The 15,710-nt window shown below is 49.6% G+C and overlaps 1 protein-coding gene across 2 annotated transcripts in view; it reads left to right on the top strand.

Annotated features, from left to right (window-relative positions):
• The first annotated feature begins 3,256 nt into the window (after positions 1 to 3,256).
• LOC111144177 (paired box 3) overlaps positions 3,257 to 15,710 on the top strand; it is a 97,683-nt gene continuing 85,229 nt past the window's right edge. The window contains exons 1-4 of one of the 2 annotated variants that reach the window (XM_022498375.1): positions 3,257 to 3,341; positions 4,639 to 4,874; positions 6,259 to 6,385; positions 7,508 to 7,642. In XM_022498375.1, coding sequence (XP_022354083.1) covers positions 3,257 to 3,341; positions 4,639 to 4,874; positions 6,259 to 6,385; positions 7,508 to 7,642 — 583 coding nt within the window. Of the gene's footprint in view, positions 3,342 to 4,638; positions 4,875 to 6,255; positions 6,386 to 7,507; positions 7,643 to 15,710 lie in introns of both variants that reach the window. The other variant, XM_022498365.1, reaches the window with a different exon arrangement.

Genomic DNA, 15,710 nt, shown 5'->3' with positions numbered 1-15,710 from the left:
GTAGCGCGCCCAGATTCCCCAGGGAGACTCTGGCTCACAGGCCCGGGACTCGGGAAGGGGCCTGGGTGGACACTCCCTTCCGGCTCTGGGGAGTGGGGCGGGGGTAGCTTTTCTTTCCGGAGGGATCTTGGAAAGAAGGGGAGGCACAAGCTTCGGAGATAGGGAAAGAGTGGCTGAAGTGTAGAGCCGGCGTTCGTTTTCAAAATCAGTCTGGAAAACCCGGAATCACTCCGCCCTCGCGCGCGACCTGTTGCGCTCGACTTTGTCCAGCTTTGGGCTCGGGCCTGGTCTGGTTTAGCTGCGAGTGGACGCCTCAGCCAGCATCGCGGTCCTGGCCTTCCGGGGTCGGACTTCAGCTATACCAAGTTCGGGGAACTTGGACTCCCCGAGGTCTTCAGATCCAAAGGGGGCCCCCGCAGCCCTACTGGCCCAACGCCGGGAGAATGAGGGTGCCCTCTCACTCTGTCCTGGGTCTCTGGGGTCCTCTAACTGCCGCCTGCCTGGAGAGGGGCCGAGCTGATCTCTGGCTGCAGAAAACATCAGAGCGCCCCGGCAGGGGTAAAGCCGAGAAGGAGAGACCCTGGAGCTTCAGGCCTCCAAATCCCACACACACCCTCGTGGTCTCTATTTGTACATTTTAGGAGCAAGTGGTGGTCGTGTTAAGGATGCTTGTACTGGACTGGCTCCCGTGGGTACTCCAGATCCAGTTCAAGCCGCAGTACTGCCGTTCCGGGACCTCCCTGGCCCTGCTGCTCACCGTGACTGAACGCGCAACCCGGGAGAACAAGACCGCGGCAAGCGCGTCCCTTCCGGTATCTGCCAGCTCGGGCGAGAAGAGCGCCGGGTCATCGCCGACAGGGTTTGGCTATGGAGCCCTCCGCTCAGAAGCAAATAAGACTCAGTCCTGGATGTTTCTGGGGTCTTTTCAGCGGCGAGTTGAGTCTGCATTTGTCCTCTGAAAATACACTTTGGGTACCTCCCTCTCCCAACTACAGCTGCCCCTAGAAAATGCCCTGTCTGCTCCACTCAACCTTCTAAAGATGGAAAACTTGAAAAAAATTCTAGCTCCCGAGATGCAGTCCCTGAGAAGTGGTTTGGCAGACTTTGGTTACCATCAAGTTTGCAGAAGGGAACTGAGAAAGTTTTCCCCCTTGGCAAATTGAATCGTTTTACGTAAAATCAGGTTAAATAGGGCTTCATTCTAAGCTGCGTCTCTCCTTTGTACTGTGAATGCACGTGGGCCCTCCCCTCTTGGGCGGGTGAGGAGATGTCCAGACTTTTCCCGTGGTTCTAGAGGCCTGTCACGGCTGCTCCGGAGGTCAGTCAAACCTTTCCGTGTCGAAGCCCAGCCGAAAGCTGCCTGCTTTTCCCACTTGCGAGTGGATTTTTAAAGGACCAACTCCAGGAGGGCTGAACCGCTATACGCTCCCGGCTACCCCCACCCCGTCCATCTTCCCTTCTGTGTTTGCCTTAATTAGGGGGTGGGGAAATAGGGTTAGGGTCCGAGTTCTCTTAAAAACTGTCAAAGGAGTTGGGGGATGGGAAGCTGAGAGAGAGAGAGAGAGAGAGAGAGAGAGAGGTGGAGAAATGGAGAACTCCGGCACAGGAAAAATTTAAAAATCGTAAAAGGAAAAGGGGGAACTTGAAGCCCAGAAGTCATTGTTTCCTTTATTTCAAAGGGGAAAACCTGCCTGATTCTCATCCTTTTGATTGATTAAGGCCCTGAATACCTCGCAGTCCCGGACTGACAGTCCCTGAATAGGACTGGAGCGAATAAAGCGCAGTGCAGAGCGCGGGGCTGGCACTCGGGGGTGTAAAGGAGGCGAGTTCTCTGGCACTTACCAAGTTATAAATAAAAGGCTATGCACAATGGTACCTTCTCTAAGGACAGACAGTCTTTACAACACTCCTGGCGTCATATCCTGCTGGGGACACTTCAGCTCCTAGCCAAGACTTTGCTCCTTTTATTTTTCCAGCAGTTTAGTCTGAATACCATAATAAATTCCTGAGAACAAACGCTGCAGCAGGGCAAAACTTTAACATATAGACACATCTCTGCTGTGGCATTGGGGACCTACACCTCGAGATTTAGAGCTGCGGCTTCCCAGAGTGGATTTTTCAATCAAGAGGAGACAGTTTTCTTCTCCCTCCCCTCCCCAGACTTCAACGCTTGCGTCCTAGGGCCTCCCACGGCTGCCTAAGCTTCACACTCACGACTCCAGCTCCCAGACTGAGAAGACAAAGGAACTTATCAGCACACCCTGGACTCCTCCTGGGAGGAACCCCACCGGGAGGACCCCTACAACAAACCTAGGCCAAAGGGGCATTGACCAGAGGAAGGCAGGCAGCACATGTCCAGGCCCTCCCAGTGCCTTCTCATTGGAATTGCGCCCCCTCCCGTGGTAGTAAACCAAGAAAAATGAGAGAGAAAAAAGTCACAGGTAGAAAAATAGAGACACAGACAAGGAGATGGGACGAGAGGAATAGAATCAGAGACAGAGAAAGACACAGAGATACGCACAGAGACAGAGACAAAGAAATGGTTTAAATGAGGGAGAGAGTGACACACGTAGAGTGAGAAAGAGAAATAGGGACTCCTCTTCTCTTTGCAGCTGCTATCTCCCTCGGGCTGTCTCTCCCGGTTTCCACGGGTCTGCCCTTCTCTTCTGGGGAAGGGGCGCAGCGTGGGTTCCTCGCCGGGCTGGCCAAGGCCTTGGCACCGCCGCGGATGGGAAGAGAAAGTGGTCGCTGTCGCCCAATCAGCGCGTGTCTCCGCCACTCGGGACGGTCTCCCCGTCGGCCAATCGCAGCTCAGGGCTCCTGACCAAGCTTTGGGTGAAAGAACTAATAAATGCTCCCGAGCCCGGATCCCGGCACTCGGTGTCACGACGGGAGGAGACTCAGGCCGGCCGCGCTCCCGCCCCCCCCCCCCCCCCCTCACTCGTCGCGGCGCTCGGAGCCCCCTCCCCAGCGCCCCCAGACTCAGGGCCACTCGCTCAGACTCGCACCAAACTTTTCCGCCCTGGGCTCGCGATCCTGGACTCTGGGGCCTCCCTGCCCGCCCCTTTCCCCGGTTCCTTCGCGAGCCTCGCTCTGGACTAGCAGTCCTCGTCCCCGCGTCCCTCCCTCTCTCTCCAGCCTTTTTGGGGAGGGGCTCTCCACGCTCCGGGGAGTTTCCGAGGGTCGCCAAGAGCCGCGCTTGCCTTTCTATTTCGCCTTCACCTGGATATAATTTCCAAGCGAAGCTGCCCCCAGGATGACCACGCTAGCCGGAGCTGTGCCCAGGATGATGCGGCCAGGCCCGGGGCAGAACTACCCGCGCAGCGGCTTCCCTCTGGAAGGTAAGGGAGGGCCTCGGCGCCGCCCGGAGCCCAGGGCCGTAGCCGGGCTGCTCCACTCTACCCAGGGTTTCCACTGGCTTCTTTGGCGTGCCCAGGGAGCCCATCCGCTGGGCACCCCTACCCCAGAAGCTAACAGTCGGTCGAGATCTCCACTCGATTTTCTCCCTGCAAACAGAGCGCAGTTCTTTGGGCAAACCCTTGCGGAGCCTGACGGCCAGGCCTGTTCCAGGCGGGTCCACTTTCTCCTGCTGTTTTGGAAATGCCGCGGTGGGGAAGGGATGAACTAGCTCCTGAGCACCAGAAAGCAACTTCTCCGCATTTTGTCCAACCCAAAGCATCTCAAAATGGTCCCGGCAGCTCCCATATTTGCTAAGCTCTTGTTAGTTCCGAAAGACTTTTCTTACCGATGCAAAGTGTAGGGGCAGACATTCCATGGCATTGTGCTGGGGATTTTTAGTATTAATTGACTAATTAATTAGAGTTCCATTCATCTCAAGTGGCATCTTGAAGTTTCCATAACCCTTTTGGGGAACTGCCTTTTGGTCATCTGGAAGTGACTCCCAAGGCAGGAAGACTTGCAAGCCTGAGTGCTTCTGGAGAGTTGGCAGGGCTGGAGTGCCTGAAGGGGATTTTGATCCAGCCACGGCCCTTTAGGCTGGGTCTAGAGTAAAATGTCATCCCAGACCATGAATGGAGGTGAGGGGGTCTGTGAGCAGACCCACCTGTGGGCTCCATCTCAAGGTGTAACAGGTGACACACGCTGCCACCTGAAGCCTCCTTTTAGGACCCTCTTTGACCTTTGACTTCTGCACTCTTAGCCAGAAACCCCAATGGCTGTCATTTCCTCCAAGTCCCTTAGAAAGGGAGCGGTTCCAATTGAGCATGGTTTGGTGTGAGTGGAGGTCCAGAAGGCCAGCGTCTGGGTCAACTTTTCTCTCTGCCAGGACGCTGTTTCTTGAGCAAACCTCAAGATACTGACCGCAGGGTCTCCCCACCTCCCAAAGTTGCCAGATTCTCTGGGCCCAAAAGGAAGACAGTTTCTCTGAGGCAAGTTATTTTGCCATTGTTGGTCCCTTCACACAAGATTATGTGCCCCGGAATTGCTTCATAATTTGAACAGATGTGATTGGAAAAGGATCTGGGGGTGGTAGCTGGGTGTCGAACAATTTCAGCGCTCTGCCTGTGACTTGCTGATTGTCCAAAAGAGTGCGAAATTATGTGGGCTCATTTTCCAGGCTGCTCTCTGTTCTCTGAAAATGACTTTCCCTCTGCCTCTCTTTTTGCCTTTTGCGCCCAGTGTCTACTCCCCTCGGCCAGGGCCGTGTCAACCAGCTTGGTGGCGTGTTTATCAACGGCAGGCCGCTACCCAACCACATCCGACACAAGATTGTGGAGATGGCCCACCACGGAATCCGGCCCTGTGTCATCTCCCGCCAGTTGCGTGTGTCCCACGGCTGCGTCTCTAAGATCCTGTGCAGGTACCAGGAGACTGGGTCCATCCGTCCTGGGGCCATTGGCGGCAGCAAGCCCAAGGTGAGCGCGGGGGGCCTGGGCCTGGAGGCCTCCGGGTCTGTGGTCTCCCGCCTTAGGGAACATTGGGCAGGGGGCAAGGACTGTCATCTGGGGCTTTCTAAGGAGTTATTTTTCAAGACCGGGAAGGGTCCTTTGGGGTGTATGTGCGTCTATGCTTGTGTATGGTGGGGGTGGGAGGACTCGGTTGCTGACTGGGCCGCTGTTCCTCCATGAATGCTAAGGGAAAACTCCAGCCTTTTTGCAAAGGAGATAAAGCATTGTTAAAAATGTGTCGGAACCCTAGTATACTCACCAAATTATTTTAATAGGCAGACACCTAAAACACGCAGTTGGATGTGCCCACCTGTTGCTGGTTTCTTCCCCAAGAGTCTCCCCAGCTCCCACCCACTGCACTGCCCTTGCCAAACCTAATCTAAGGAGCTGCTTTTGGCTTTCTCTCCCACCCTCTGTCCCCAATCTCCTCCTGTCCAAATTGTCTTCAGGGAGTCAAAAGCCAGGGTGATTTGTTTCCTTTGTAAGGAGAAGATGACTTGGCATTTAAAAAGCAGTTTGGTACTATCCTCAAAATATTTTGGTTCCTTTTAAAAAATGAAAGAGTCACACTGGCTAAGGCTCAGTAGGAGGGGATTACACAGGGTCTGTCTTTTCTTCTGGACATGGGGAAAATCCAGTATAATTTCCTAGTTGCCACAGGGCAGAATCAAAAGGAGGGTTCTGGTAAACTGAAGACTTCCAAATGCCGTGCTCCCCATCTTCCCCCCGCCCCAGATCCCCTTGCAAACTCTCCAAGAATCTCTGGGAACTACTTTTATTGAAAAAAAAAAGAAAGAAAGAAAGAAAAGAAAAGAAAATAGCTACTCTCTCAAATTATCCATATTTGTTATCCATATTTGATTCCTTTTTTAAAGCCTATATAATTAGCTTTTGCATTTAATTCTGTTCTCCAATTTAGCCAAAATCTTGTGCTTTTTTGGGAGAAGTACAAGTTGCAGATCTAACTTGATTTTTTTGCTTCTCTTTCAAACATTCCCCCTGTTTAGTTTCGTTTTCATGTTGTTTCTGTGTAAGGAGTTGACTTTCTTTAGTTTCAGGGATCGGAAAGTATACCCTTTGCCACCCCCAAGATGTTATGAGTCTTCTTAATTTATCCTGATTGTCTAAGCTTACCTAGGGAGTATGAGGGTCCCCCAGGTGTCGGGCGATCTCACTTCTATTCCTTCCTGAAAATGAACTTTTTCAGAGAGCTGGGGTCCTTTTGCTGACAAGGGGCCTTCCCCTGGGGGTGCAGGAAAGAGCATCCCGCTGGGTCTGGAAGCCGTAGGGCCCCCACATTTGGCCCAGAGTACTGGGTACCAACGCCTGCCTGCCTGTTCTCTTAAAGCAGGTGACAACGCCTGACGTGGAGAAGAAAATTGAGGAATACAAAAGAGAGAACCCGGGCATGTTCAGCTGGGAAATTCGAGACAAATTACTTAAGGACGCTGTCTGTGATCGAAACACTGTGCCCTCAGGTACCAGGCCCATTAACGTCTTCCTGAGGCACGGCCCTCAGACGCTATTCCCCAGGCGGGTCATCCGAGCCACAATACCCCCCGAAGATCGATCTGGGCGATCGGGAGGCAGCCCCTCCCAGGGCCCTGAAATATTCACGAGCCAGACGCGCTCGCGGTGTTTTACCGAGAGGGGGCTGAGCTGCTAGTCCTGGGGCTGAGAGACCGCCAAGGGCTCCCCAAAGAGGAATTCTGTCGAGGAGGCAAAGGCAGGAAACGCGAGGCGGAGACCAGGCGTTTATTAATATTGATGTTCCCTTTTAAAGAGAAACAAATGTTTTGGTAACCCCAGCCGAAGGGAGATGGGGCTGCGCCAGCCGAGGCTTTCCCTTGTGCGCAAAGGAGGGAAGGCTTCAGCAACGGCCCGGATTTTTCCCGAGAGTCCCAGGGACCATCCGGCGCCCCGGGCATCCGGGGGGAAGGCGGAGGGAGAAGAGGGACAAACGCAGGGGCGAGCGCGAGGGCGCGCGGGAGAGTTTGTTTTTAATTAAAAGGAAACTCCCTTTCCCCCCTGCAAGAACGAGATATTTCAAGAGTATGGATTTGTTTACCAGACTGGAATCTGGAAAAAATAAATGGGGGAGAGTGCATTTTCTTTTGATTTTTTACAATAGGAAACGATTCTGCAGTTGAAATTTAAACCCTTTATAGCCTCAAAAAAAGCTGAATTGCAGGGGACGGGCCCTCTGTGGTTCTTCCTCCCTTAACGCCAACCGCGGAGGCCCAATACCCAGGTGGCGGTAGGGGATGCTGGGTGGGCTGGCTGGAGAAATCTCTTGGAGTCGAGATCTAGAGCCCCGTCTATAGAGTGAAAAAGGGAAATGCTTTCCGCCGGGACGAGAGGGACAGAGACGGCATTTCTCTCGGATCTAACCTGGAGGTGAGGATTTTGGAGTGGGGGCAGGTGTTAGAGCGGGAGGTTGAAGGGGTGATAGAAGGTCGAGGATGCCCCAAGATGCAGGAGGAGACAGGCCAATTGTGCAGGGCAGCCGCTCTAGGGTCTGGGCTGGGGATTCGAGGCTCCTTCCTGCACGGCCTGGCAAGGCTCAGTCGTCCGCGCTCCCACCCTCCTCCTGTCCCCAGTGAGTTCCATCAGCCGCATCCTGAGGAGTAAATTCGGGAAAGGCGAAGAAGAGGAGGCTGACCTGGATAGGAAGGAGGCCGAGGAGAGCGAGAAGAAGGCGAAACACAGCATCGATGGCATCCTGAGCGAGCGAGGTAAGCGGCGGCGCGCTTGAGCGGCGCGCTCAGGGACCGCGCCACGGCGGCACCCGCGCTCTGACGTCGCGGGCGCGAGCGCGCGGGCCGGCCCCGGCTCGGGTCAAGGTCCCTCTTCGCTCGTATCCACTGCACTCGGGAAAGAGCATTCAAGTGAAAGACTAGAGGCGTACTTGAAGCTAAAACAAAAATCTCTTTTCTTTCTTTTTCTACTTATAAGTCTTTCTTCTGCACCAGCCTCAGCCGCTCAGAGTCTAGAACTGCGAACTGCGTTTTGGTGCAAGGCAACCCTTTTGCCCTCAGGTGTACGGGGCCGGGCGTCTCGGAGCTCTTGAGGGGCTGGGGACAGTCTGTGAGCCTCTGGAGGTTGAAGGAACTTTTGCGTCCTAAGGGAAGGCCCAGATCTCTAGATAGGTTCCCATAATTAGAGGAGGGGAGGGGAGAGGAGGACTCAAAACTCTTTGGGGGCAGTGTGGCCCCAGAGTTGCACCACCTTGACTGCCTTATAAATACATACAGAGTACATCATGCATATATATATATGTAAGATGGTAGTTTTATGCTTTAAATTGGTTTTCAAATGCGATGGGGTTTGATTTCTGTGTGTGTGTGTGTGTGTGTGTGTGTGTGTGTGTGTGTGTGTGTCTAGGAAGGAAAATCAGCTTAAGATGTGGGTTCTTGGAGCTGTGGTGTTGGTGCCCTGTCTTCATCAGAAGGTGCAAGCCACCTGCTCCTTGTTAGCTGTGACCTGTCATCTTCAAGAAAAAGTCTCTCCTTTGGAGCCATAAGTGCAGCCTGCTTCCCTTATACCCGCCACACATGGTCTGGAGAATCTAAAGGTGTATCCCTCTTCCCAAAAGGAAAGCCAACCTGTGGAAGTTGAACCGGAAAGGGATCCCTGCAGCAGTTTTCCACTCTGCAGTTTTGGCCTTGGGGATGGTCACACCTCTTCAGAGTCGCAGAGGGTCAGGGGGCACCTGGCACCCCTGCCACACCCTGAGTTGCCCCCTTCAGGGCCCGGGACTTAGGTGGGTTGTGTTGAGTTTTGACTTGTCCTAGAAGGGTAGGAGGCTCCTCAGGTGGGCTTGGACACCCACTGTGACCAGCTGGGTTTGTACCCTCAGCAGGTTCTCCAGGGTAGGACTGTAGGTAGAAAGCTGGTCACACCTTTTGCTTTCATTGCCCAGCCCAGGTGGATGGCAGCCAAGGCAAAATCTGTCCACAACCTTGAAGAGACACTTAGATTTAGATGTGACAAACTCAAACAGCTGATTTCAGGGATCAACAGAAGTGTCGATGTTCTGGGACACACGGGCAATCAGGAAAAGACACCAAAAACCAAGGCTCGCTGGGCAGGGAAATATATATAGGCTGTTGCTTTCCTTAAAAGCAAGGGACTCACAGGGTCTTAGCCTAAGGCCCTCCTTCGGAAGCGGTGCTTTTCTGCTCTAGTCTCTCAGGAGACACCCCAGCTTTTATTCCAGGCTTAGATGCAGCAGAGGGGTACTGGGGAGGGAGGAAGGAGAGAAACCAGCCAATCCCAAACCCAATGGGCCCCTGTGGGCAGAGGGGCAGGAAGCCCAGAGCTATCAGAGAGGCTCAAGAAGCAGCGTGGGGGTAGCACAGCTTGGCTACTTGTTGCTGGAGGCGCCTGGCGACAGACTGGCCGCTCCCTCTCAGCACAGGCAACCGAGGCCCAGGAGACAAAACGCCCCAAATGAGCTGGTCAAACATTTGTACAACTTTTCCAGCTTTTACAAAGAAGGCCTTCTCTACACAATCTACACTTGGAGATGAACTTGGGAGACAAAGCCTGGAGAGTCCATTGAAACTCACACTTTAGCTCGGCTCAGACAAAGCTCCAGCTCGCAGCAGCTTGATGTGAACAAAGGAAGGCAACCTTTTTATAATTCAAGGAGAAAAGAAGAGAAAACAGCTCCACAAAGGGCCAAGAATAGACATTACGGGCTTGCAATGAGGGATGAATTATTCAATGAGCTCCAATAGCTGCTGCGCCAGGAAGTTTTATGGACTCTCCAGCGTGGAAAAAGTGTCTATTTCACCTACAAAATGTTTCTAGTCTTTTGGGCCGTCTAGCTGGGCCGGCTGCCATTCAAGGGCAATTGCTACCATTTTTAAAATCAGAGTATTCTCCGCAGCGGGGGCTGTACCGCTGAAAACATACACACTCCACAGAGGCTGAAGCCTAATTTAATTTGGGGTTGTCAGAGAAGAGGCAGTGTCCCTCTCTTTAAGCGGCTCTAGCTCCCTTTCCAGATAAGCCCTGGAGGGCAAGAGGGGCACAGAGAAGGAACAGAGTGAAGGGTAGTTTAAAGGGAAGTCTAGAAACCTCAAAAAATTACCCCTGTTGTTTGGGCACCAAAAGTCAGCGGCTGTTCCACCTGTAAAATAGAACGACTGTTGAGAAAGCGACCCGAGCTCCCTAGCCCAGAGGGAGGAGGCTGGCTGAGAAAGGACCTTTGGGTGCCCTGAGCAGGGTGAGGTGCTCTTTTCTAGAGGTTCCAGCTTCCTGGGGGTGGGGGAGTTGGAAGGAAAGGCGGTGTTAAGACTGGCTTTCCGGGGGGAAATCTTCCTGCCTGTCAGACTCTAGGACACAGGAAGAGAAGCACCCTGAAAGATGTCAGAGCTGCTCTCATTTTTCTGTCCAGTGTTTGGCTTTTCTCCCAGGTGACCCCTTTTACCTTCTCACTTTCCCTTGTCCCTTGCCCAATCCAAGAGCTGCTCAGCGTGCAGACTCGGCGCGCTCAGGCCCCTGTGCCCTGGCGCGCACTAGACGCTGTGCACCCCTCCTGGGTCCATCCTTCCAGCTCCTTTGCCCGGGTGGAATGAGAAGGTTGGGAGGCCGGGGACAGCAAAGCGCCCCCCACCCACCCACCGCCAGCGCCTGGGCCCGGGCCTCCGGCCAGCACCGAGATCGGAACAGGCGCAGTCGGAGGAGCCAAGCCCTGGTCGCAGCATCGGGGGCCGTGGGTACAGCCTCTTCTGCGGCCACTCAATGGGCGCCTCTGTTCCTCCCCCAGAGCGGCCGAGCGGGCCCGCGGGCGCCGCCACAATGGGTCGGCCCCCACTCCTGCGCCCTGCGCCAAAGCGCCGCGCCGCGCCGCCCCCTCCCCTGCGCTCCGGCCGGCTCGAAGCTTAGCTCGCCGGGCTGCAGCCGACTCAATTGCCTCCTTTATGTCCTTCTCACTTTCATCTAGACACAGCCCGCCTCCCCCCCCTCCTTCTCCTTTTTTTTTTTTCTCTCTCTTGCCTGAGGCTCACATTAGTGAAATTTCTGCAACCTCCCCCCATTTTTTTTTTCTTATTTTAAAGAAAGCCCTTAACACAAAAGCAGTGACTAATCAATAGAAACTGCTCCTTCATCTCTTCCTCCTCCTCCTCCTCCTCCTTCTCCTCGTCCCCCAGAAGGGTGACGCTTTTCCTGTTTGTGAGTTTTGGGAAACATTTTTGCTTTGTGCCGTAATGGAATTAGAGGACAGATGAGGACTGTAAATGGGACACGCGACGGCAAGACTCTCGCTTAAATATTTAGATGCAACGTTACAATTACTGACTTGTTGCTGCGGCTTTGAAGTGGCAGCTCGGGAGTACAGGGGGAGAGAGGCCAGATTGCCCAATTGATGTTTTGACTGGGGCTGGAGATACACTTTCATAGGACTTTGCTTTTCTCCTTTAAAAATCACTAGTGAGCGTGGGAGGTTTGCAACGATTTCAAAGATGAGGCTAAGAGCCCCGAACCATAGGTCGTTTCAGGCTTATACTCCGTTAGAATCTCTCGCTTCCTATTTGACACTTAGGAAAAGCAGGTCTTTTTTTTTTTTTTTTTAATTTGAGAAAGTAAAAGTGACAAAAGTTTTGCTCGAGTCCCGTTTTGTTTGTAAACTTGTGAGCTTTTCTTGAAATATCTAGGACGACGTCAGCTTTTCAGCGGGACATAAGAGAAAGCAACTAAAAACGCAGAAAAAATTTAAAGGCCCTCGAACTATTTCATTTCCAATGGAATCACGAAAGGAGCACTTTATCATTAGCGGGAGCTACTGAAGTCGAAAGGAACGGAAGGCCGTTTCTTCCCCCCGACTTAGCAAGGAAGGACATTTTGGCGCGAGGCAAAGCGGGGGAGGCGGGGGTGGGGTGGGGTGGGGTGGGGGGAAGAAACTTTCCCACAGACTGAAATCATGGGGTATAAGATCTTAGGTTTGTGGCTTGGAACCTTTATTAAAGTGGACAGCCCACTCTCCAAGTCCATTTGTCAGAATCCCAAATTTGACCCCAATGTCGCCTCTAGTCTTTTGAGCGAATTTTCTGTTTTCTGAAGCCCTTAGGTTACTCAAAAAGGAAATAGCACCCATTTAAAAGTGTGTTGGAAATATCAAAACTTCAATCAAATTAAAACACCACGTTGCGTTCTTTTCAAGGACATAGCGGTAGCGATTTTTCTGTTGGGATGGGAAAGAAAGAAAGAGAAAAAGAAAGAAAGAAAACAAACCACCAGAATTCGGGTCTTGTAGGTTTTTCTTTTTTGCTTATTTGTTTTGTTTGGTTGGCTGGGGCATGTTTACTTTCTAGCCTTATTGAAAACATGCAGATTTTCTAATTAATGCTTGAAATCGTATGTTTATTTTGGGGCTTGATTTGATTGTTGATAGCACCGGAACGGGATGTAGGGGCTTCAAGTGCGTAATAATTACTGAAGGGTCATTTAAGAGTCCCCAGGGCTTCGCAATAAACCCACCGGGGCGTTGAGGCAGAACCAGCAAGTGCTCCGCGGTTCAGGAGAGAGGGATATGCTGAAATCAATCAGGAGAATAAGAGCATTGCGACTAAAACCCAGTTGCAATATCCATGAATAAATATATTTGAAGAAAAAAAAAATCCTTCCTAACCATGAGGTTAAATGTTTAAGTCCTACAAAAGTAAATAGCCAACGAAAATTAAAAGTTGGAACAGCACCTACAAAGAGTGAGACAGAGTTTGTCCAGGACTGGGGGGACAGAGAAGTTTCAGTTCGGCGGGGTTCTAGACAGGTAACTTATTTATGCGGGTAAATAAAGATTAAGGAATCATTAAGAATGTACATATATAACTAACACGACACTAACAGACAATTAAGCAGTCAGTTTAATGCCTTATCTCACTGGCTGCTCTGGGGTTGTTTTACAACTAGGAATTAAAATCTGAAAAGGAAGTTTTCAGCAGCTCTGGCCAAATATTGATTAAGTAGCTGTTTGTTGATAGCATTGTTACGCATTAAAAGGCCGGGATCCCGGCCCCTCAGTGGCCATCTTCTATTGTTAGGGATTCTTAACCACAGAGATCAAAGCGGGATCATTTCAACTTATCTGTCTTGGAAAATCCTCCTTTTCCTCTGAAACCTCTAAGGAGGATTGGCCAAATTCTTTTTAAGAAATAGGAACCCAAACCAGTTACATGTCGTAGGTTTGTAGAGAAGAGATTCATGTGGTGTTTTTAATTATCCTATGGTGATTTCTTGTTTAGAGCTTAGGCTAAGATGGTGAATTTATCATCAAATAGATTCTCATTTTTGGAGGGTGGCCGGAGACACGGAAGCTACTATCTGCATGTCCCTAAATTTTTAAATATGGAAATTTCTTTCACCGAAGTTGCCTTCTAAGCTGGAATGATGGAAGGGACAGATGTCAGATTTTTTATGTAAAACTGGGTGGGGAATAATTAAATACATGGGAAACTGGGAGTTATACTGACTACATTTCTCTACATGTGTTTCTATATTTTTGTGTGTTTATAGATGGTTATATGAGTCTCATGTATATTTTTAACCCCCTACAATGTAGGCGAATACATGTATTTGTGTGTTTAGTTTGTGCATCGTTAGAGTTTATAAGTTCGTCACTATGAATTAAGCTGGCAGTAAACTATTTCCAGTTGCACAAAAGTAAAAGCTCATTTGTCCAGTGCATTACACTTCTACAGTCATCAGAATTTGAGGTAACAGCATAACCTCCCAATTCTTATTAAGCACTGCTGTTGAATGCTAGGAAAAAAAAAAAAATCTTCCCCTGAATGATTTTATGACTGCTTGGCTGTTGATTTTTAGATGAACTTTAGCCTTTTTTTGTTTGTTTGTTTTAGCTTAAGAATTCAATATATTTGGATCGATTTTTTTCTTTTATTATGAGAGCTAAAATTCCTGCAAGGGCTTTTTTGGAAATACCATCTCTGTGCCTAATTTGCAAATGCCAACAAATCACTCTGAGGTTGTGAAATTTATGCCAGATTCAGGCTTTGGATATTCAAATGTGCATCATGGATTTGTCTTCCTGAATCTCCTTCTCTGACTGTGCTCATTGCAGTACTAAATAATTGTGCAGAGGACTGTATCTTTATTTCATTTTGGTTTTATTCTTTCTTGTTCACTCCTTTTTTTTTTTTTTTTAAGATTTTGTTTATTTATTTGAAAGAGAAAGAGAGAGAGCAGAGAGGTCAGAGGGAGAAGCAGACTCCCCGCTGAGCAGAGAGCCCGACTAGGGACTCCTTCAGAGACTCCAGGATCATGACCTGAGCCAAAGGCAGTCGCATAACCAACTGAGCCACCCAGGAACCCTCTTGTTCACTCTTGAATAAGAGGGGTCTTGACATACAGATATTTTCTATATATCATATCTATATCTATATTTTCTTGATGTAGTGGATATTTTCTAATATATTCTATTCTCATCTCCCAATTAATTAATATTCTACCTATGCTCAAATGTTTTTTGATATAACCCAAATCATTTGAGTGTAGAGCAACTGTCTGAAATGGATTAAGCTGGAAGGGTGAGTCAGCTCAGATCTGTTTTGGTTACCTTGTCCTGGGTCCAGATGCAACATTAGAGAGTTCTTTGTTGCGTATTCCACATGTACATGTATATTTCATATACATATGGAGTTAAAATAACTTTCCCCTCTTGGGTATCAGGCTATGTGTTCATATACTCTCAGGGAGGGCAGCAAAATTAGGCTCTAAACTAGGTCTGATCTCAGTACCAGGGAAGAATTACTGACTCAAGAACTGGCTTATGTCATTATATCTCAATAAAGTTGGGAAAATTAAATATGATTTTGATATTATTGTAAAAAGAAGAAGAAGAAGGAGGAGGAGGAGGAGGAGAAGGAGGAGAAGGAGGAGGAGAACTGGCTGCCTTTAGCTGAGGAATTGTGGCCAGAGAAAGTGAAAGGGAATTTTAGTAGTTGCCCTTCTCTTGGAAGATTCATACCAATGTGGGACCATCTTCTGCTCTGCTGGGAAAGCTTTTCTTGCCCCGTTGTTCCTGGTCTCTGGTAGAGATTGTCACAGTTCAGCTCTCAGCTCTGTCTTGCAGTATTGGGCCAAACACTGAGCCCCAGTAGCATTGAATTTTTGCTGGAATTGGGACTTCTGTCTTCTAAGAAAGCTTTATCTCAAATCATCTGTGTTAGGATTATGCTCTTAAATAACCAGAATATATATAATTTCCAGTTTGTAACTGGAAGGAACAGGCACAGTTGTCAAAATGCCCATTAACATTACAAAACCTCTCTTCAAGGGAGATGAGTTAGAAACTTCACCATTGTTAAAAGAAATATGAAAACCATAGAAATTAGTTGCTGAGGATGATTAAGGAAGGGTTCAATGAATTCTTACCTTCAATGTCTGTTTTCTTAACTTCCTGATAAAAACTAAGAAATGACGAACAGATAACTTCTATCTTTAAAGAAGAAAGTGTATATTACTAAAGGGTGGTGTACAATTTAGAATTTGATTTGATGCACATTTCTCCTAGGAAGGAAAACTAAGAAAGAGTTACCTTGTACATTGCATGCAGCAAAGTTTGTAGCATTTAGATTTTTGCTGCAGGATTTTAAGTAAACAACAACACAACAACAGAGAACCTCTTCTCTTTGGGGTGAAGCAACTTGATCAAAATAGTCTGAGTTTTTATGCCCTCCTTACTGCAGTGATTGGGAGGTCAATCTTTCTCAGTAAAACAAATTAGGACTTATGACAGGCAATAACAAACTAGCTGGCTGTTTGTCTCCTTCATCC

Source organism: Enhydra lutris, unplaced genomic scaffold (genome assembly GCF_002288905.1).
Source record: "Enhydra lutris kenyoni isolate GAN:26980312 unplaced genomic scaffold, ASM228890v2 scaffoldscaffold1, whole genome shotgun sequence".
Taxonomy (NCBI): Eukaryota; Metazoa; Chordata; class Mammalia; order Carnivora; family Mustelidae; genus Enhydra; species Enhydra lutris.
This window is presented reverse-complemented; position numbering and strand designations above follow the sequence as displayed.